Source organism: Xiphias gladius, chromosome 16 (assembly GCF_016859285.1).
Source record: "Xiphias gladius isolate SHS-SW01 ecotype Sanya breed wild chromosome 16, ASM1685928v1, whole genome shotgun sequence".
In the NCBI taxonomy this organism is placed as follows: Eukaryota; Metazoa; Chordata; class Actinopteri; order Istiophoriformes; family Xiphiidae; genus Xiphias; species Xiphias gladius.
Window position 1 is genome coordinate 5,550,765 of NC_053415.1, and position 6,005 is coordinate 5,556,769.

Consider the following 6,005-nt stretch of genomic DNA (forward strand, 5'->3'; position numbering starts at 1 on the left):
TGGAAATGTGAGTTTTAGAAGCACTTTGTTTATTTTGCGCCATCACTGTTGCCTTGCCTGGTTGTAGAGCTAGATTTACCCATATTTAATAAAATCAAAAATGGATGTTTTGAACTAATACAAAAGATATCATACATGTGGCCAGGGTTTTAGAAAATCAAAATCGTCCATTTTCAACACTGAAAGACCTCAAATAATGTTCTGAAAAATATTTGTGATTATGTGTTGCAACAGCTTTTAAGTCGTTTTGTACATAGCCACACATTTACTCACATATTTGAAGACACACTCGCACACGCGCACCACGCCTCCTGAGCCACATGTGGCCCTGCTAGAGAACAGTGCTGACGGTGTCGAAGTCCTTGCTGATCTGAGAGCTGCTGGGCAGTGACTTGAGGTACTCCAGGTGCCTTCTAGCATCCTCTTGATTGTGTCTAACGTAATAGATGACATACGCAATCACCATGGTGAACCATCCGAACATGGTGACAAACATGGCTACATCGGTGGTCTTGTGGTGAAAGTTGCAGAAGTTGATCCCTGAGTCCAGCACCTGGATTACCGGTTTGCCTGCATACTCCTCCTGCACTGCTGTGTGGCAGATCACCTCGTTCACTGTCTCGGGGTCCAGTCGCAGCTCCCTCAGGACCTCCTGCAGCGTGCACTCACAGTGCCATGGGTTGTTTGAGAGGCTGATCTTTGCTCGAAGACGGGCAAATGCCTCTTTTGGGACACTTTGGATACGATTGTTTGATAGATCCAGCACAAGGAGGCTGTCAGAGACACCTTGAAATGCTCCAACGTCCATAGTCTCAATTTCGTTGTTAGACAGATCCACCTCCTGAAGGTAGTGGAGTTCTTTGAAGGCATGGTTGGGGATGTGTGTGATGTGGTTGGACGCCAAAAGTAGGACGACAGTATCTCTTGGAAGATCCGATGGGATCTTCTCCAAGTTGCGAGACATACACTGGACCACCGTCATACCACTCTTCTCTATACAATGACAACCTGTGGGACAAGCCATCACCGGTGCACTTGCGATGAATAATCCAAAGAGCAAGCCCCAGAAGGTGGCAAAGCCATCAAAGATTGGGGATTTCCTGGGCATATCAGGCCCTGCTAAATCCTGCATATTCAGCAGTGACCTCCCACAAGTCCTGTCAGGCAAGAGCAATCATAGTTTCACTTGTTTTTTTGGCATTAAATGGTGATAACTGCAGTGTCATTAGCTTTCAAAATCAAAAGAATAATTATCTCAATTATTTTTTATTAAAAAAAAATATCAGTTTACTTACACAAACACATGGGCTTAGCACGAGATAATCCTACAAAATTGATCTGATAGTTCCATGTAGTTTTTTGAAAAAGATTTCAAAGGAGCTCATGCAAATATCGAGCTGCTCGCTGAGCATATTCCGGTTTAGAGCAGGAAACCGTGATCTGAGCTTTACTGTGAGGTCGTTGAAAGCCTCAGAATCTGGAGCGGGCCAAGCGACAATGGAAACGACATGTTACGATGGGCACTGAAAGAATCACAGAAAATGGTGTTATTCTTGAACAGAAAATATGATAATTCATTCTTAAATGCAGTCAGATGGCAAGAGACGGCAGTAATTGCCGGCAGTGTACAGCGACACTTGCTAAGTCATGACGCACGGGCAATTTTGCCAACTTTGCCTTGCCCAAATGCGCCGGGGAGATGCTGCTGCCATGATGCTCACAAAATGTATAATGTGATTAGGCCCATTGTGCAAAATCCATTTCACTTTAGCAAATCTCAGAACTCTCACGGGCATTTTCTCTTTCGTTTTGGAAAAGCATATTTCTATTTTTGTTTGTTGACAATAAACATGACATGAAGCAATTCTCCGATGTCACAGCATTGTAGCGCATATCAATGATGTTTGCACTAGTTCATAGCTGGATGGATAAGAAAAACTGTGAAAATAGCTCATCTCCCTTTGACTCCGACAGTCATGTTTTTGTTTGTTTGTTTTTTTGGGGGTTTTTTTTGCACAGCTCCCTCATTCATAGGGACATGGTAATGATAGCCGATGAAAGCTGCGGGCTCTAAATTAATATTCTATCCGTCCCGCAGGAGGATCATCACTCCACAACCTTTTGGTGGGACCGAACTGATCACATGACGAACCCCTGGCTGTGCTCGCGGTCACCCGCACCCAGCCTGGGTCTGCCCCCCCCCCCCTTTTGTCTTTGGCAAGGGCTTCGTAGCTCAGGCCCCCCCACGCACTTTCTCTCTCTCTCACACACACACACACACACACACACACACGCGCGCGAGTCTTAAAGAAGCCCGTCACGTTCTGCCCACCCTGAGCTCGGCAGGAGGCGCGGACCGAATGTGGCAGCGACACACACAAGTGCAGGTGAAACACCCCGCGGCGGCGTTACGACGCCGCTGCGTCTGAGAGCGAACGAGCGCGCGTGCTGCCCTGGCCCGCCCGAGGACGGTCTTTTTTTTTTTGTCCAAACTCTGTGGACTGCAATGGGGCGACAGACCGGCTCTTCCGTCGGCCACGTCAACAGGTGGTTTTCTTCGGCTTTGCGAGGAAACGTTTCATTTAAAAAAAAAAAAAAAAAACCCGAACGTGGGCCCGTCACGGCTCGACACAAAGTTCCGGAAAGTAAAGGTTCGTGCCTCGCTAGTAAGAATGCCGGGTGAACTCGTAGCCCCACGAGCTTGGGCAGAGATTTGAACTGAAGAAAGCTCAGGATGCACTATCATAGCGCTTGGTTGCACTGCGGATTTTAATCACATTAGCATGTAGTTGTGCGGTCAAAATATCACAAAAAACAAACACGTATAGTCCAACGATGAACAAGTCGAGTACTTGTAAAGGTACTTACCCGGGAAAGAGTTTCACCTTGACAGGAATGAGCAGCTATTTCTTTCACCCAGCCTCAGCTACAGAGAAGAGCATCTACCAAAAAGCCCAGATATCTTCGATAGTGCAGCGGCAGTTCTCCCGCCTGTGAAGCCCGCACCTTTCTCCAGACAGCTACCAAATGGAGAGAGTGGCAGCCAGCTACTTCCACGCGTCCACATCACGCGTAGGGACGAAATGATAGCGCGGTAAAGTTCCTAAACGGAGGTGGGTCATCCAGGTGAGATGGGTCATATCTCCGGATGTGGCTGTGTATTTGTTCTTCGAAAACACAACACGCCAGCCGCACTTGTTGAGGAGGACGGCGGTGTTCCTGCGAGGGGCTCCAGGAGCGGCGCTCCGAGTCGTACACGCGCCCCCCTCTCCGACCCGCGCGCGCGAGGGGCCAGGAGTCCCGGCTGCGCGTGGATCGGACTGCTGTCGTGCTGGCAGCTCTCGTCGTCCTCCAGCTCCCCAGCCTGCCTGCCTGCCTCCCTGTGTACCTGCCTGACTGACTGCCTGCCTGTCTGTCTGTCCGCCTCCCTACCTGCACCTCCCCTCTGCTCTGCCCCCTTCCATCGCCTGTAAGACACTTATCCAGATAAATATGAAGACTGAATCTGAAAACCGTTCCTGGCTGCAAAGAAAAAAAAAAACAGAACAAAACAGAAAGACATGACAAGTCATTGAGTAATAACTTTTAAAGTGACTATCGTGTCCTAATTCAAAGCAGCCCAACACCTGGGTGATTATGGTTGGTACATGAGTTAGGCTCTGCTCTAAACATGATTTTTTTAAACTTCGTTTTAACCGAGTCCAATGAAGTCCAAGACATAACCGAGTCATAATTAGAAAAAGAAGAAGAAGAGGTATTTGGAATTGATTCTCATATAAAACAATCCACCTCAAGGGCCTTGTCCATGTCACTCTGAACTGTGATATATTGATTATTTTAATCACCCTAAGTGCTGCGCCAGACTGGCTATCAAACAGTCAGGATGTTAGGGATTTAGGCTGCACAGTAGTGGATCAAGATGTCAGCTTCAAGGTCTTATAACATTGTATTCTGGAGGTAATTGCCGATGCCAAGTCTCACATCCACAAACTGCACGCAAAGTGGACTGTATGTTGCTCCTCTGTCCTCTTATTTAATGCTACACACATTTCTATGCAATGCACTACGCATGTCTGCCTCATCTAACAGCCAATGTTGGACACACTCTCATCAGCCTCGTAATTAAGCTATCAGTGTTATTTCATTAAAGAGAATGTCCTAAGATTGTTAAGCAGGATTTTTTTTAATGTATTCCTATACTTATTGTAGGTACAAGCGTTTTTCCTCACAGCTTTTGCCGGAGTGGAGTCGAGACCACAATGAGCATAATTTGCATCAGTATGGTAAATAAGGTCAGATCCCATGTGACCTTACTAGTCTAACTGTATGTGACCACACATGCAATAGACCATTCAGCATTGCTGTTTTTGTTTTTTTGTTTGTTTTGGGTTGGGTTTTTTTTTGCATTTCATTAGTGGAACTCAAAAATGATAAGCAATTTCAAACAGTACAGAGGCAACATCTTGTAAAATGTAGATTTAATATTTCTTTGTCTGACAAAGCCTAAATCTGACAGTTGCTCGTGAAATGTACTGTTGTTACAATATACTGCAAGCTATAAGAAAACGCAGTGCCGTGTCAATCATCCAGATCACCTCGACAAGAAAGAAAAAAATCTGGAAATATGGGCATAGAAAAGTGAGTTTAACCGACCGCTTCAATTCCATTTGCACACCCACATCTGATTCAAATGTAGGTCAGCTGGTCCCAGTGGTCCAGGTGTCATTTGCGCTATGGAGGAGTGCAATTTTCTTTTAATGGGGCCAGTCCTTCCTCAAACCCAAAGTGTCCCAGCTGCCATAAACGAACTGTGCTACTGTATACGTGGCACTACACTACTGAAGTGCTCAAACTTGATATAGGATAACAATAGTAGTAGAGTGCATTTCTTCTGAGTAAAAGAAAATCTTTATTAGAAAGATTAAATTAGATTAGATGGGAAATCTTTAAAAAAAACATAATTCCAGGGACACTGCACTACAGTTTACATCCACCTTTACTATTAGTTGATCACTTATTGTTCCATGATAAATAGGCAGGCAAGATTTTGGGTCAGGTTTCAAGAGCTTCGTGATTTACTGTCTTCATCAGAAAAATGATATTAGCTCAACAGGCAGATGAAAAGAAAGGCAGCTTTCAAACGGCACACCAATCTAATATCAAGGGTGTCAAAGGTGTTTGTAGAACTCCACGCAAAATCTAAATCTAAACTAATCAGCCTAATACAGATACTGAAAAGACTGTGGTAACTAGTGTGTGCACATACATATTTTATGCTGCGCATATTTTTGCATGGATCACTGTTAAGATATGAGATCTGATGATTACATCATTGCTTTTGATTAGATTGATTGTTCCTTTTTTCCAAACATTAGGCTACACACAGGGCATCTAAATGAATTAACTAGCCACTGACAGAGGGGAGTAAGCCTATGGCTGTAGATAGTTTGGCTGAAGGCAGATGCTATCTTCTTCCTGTTCTTTGTATTTTTTCTAGCGGCAGTCAATTTGTCAGAATGCAAGTGTCCGCTAAGAGGGTTTGAATTTTTAATTTTACATCTCTCCTCTATACAGCAAGAGGTAAGTCCTTATTGTCGTGCAGCGAGCAGAATTAATTTTTCTCGCTTGCATAATTAAGTTTTACCAGATTCATGCAATGTTCAAGCTATGTTAAATTGGCTGCCTTACAGACAGTTTATAGATTGGAAATGCATAGTCCCTGTAGTCAGGTAGTCTGGCACCGGAGCAGCTATGAGACTTTAGGCACCCATTATGTTTTAACCAGTGATGCATCATAACCAAAACTAAGCGGAGTAAAACGGGATAAAGTCCATTAGGTATATATGGAATAAATAAAGACTCTGGAAAAGTTAGGCAATGGTGTAAAACCATTAGAGGTGCAACTTAGACAAATAACAACACCCATAGACTGGTGGCAAATCAAACTGCGAGTCTTCATACTGGGAGGCTGGGTAGCTCCAGGCACAAAGAACAATTCATAATGC

General features: G+C 44.6%; 1 protein-coding gene across 1 annotated transcript; it reads right to left on the bottom strand.

Moving 5' to 3' along the window:
• Positions 1 to 331: 331 nt before the first annotated feature.
• lrrc3 (leucine rich repeat containing 3) lies at positions 332 to 1,132 on the bottom strand. The gene has a single exon (XM_040149127.1). The coding sequence runs from the start codon at positions 1,130 to 1,132 to the stop codon at positions 332 to 334; it is 801 nt and encodes a 266-aa protein (XP_040005061.1).
• Between the last annotated feature and the right edge of the window lie 4,873 nt (positions 1,133 to 6,005).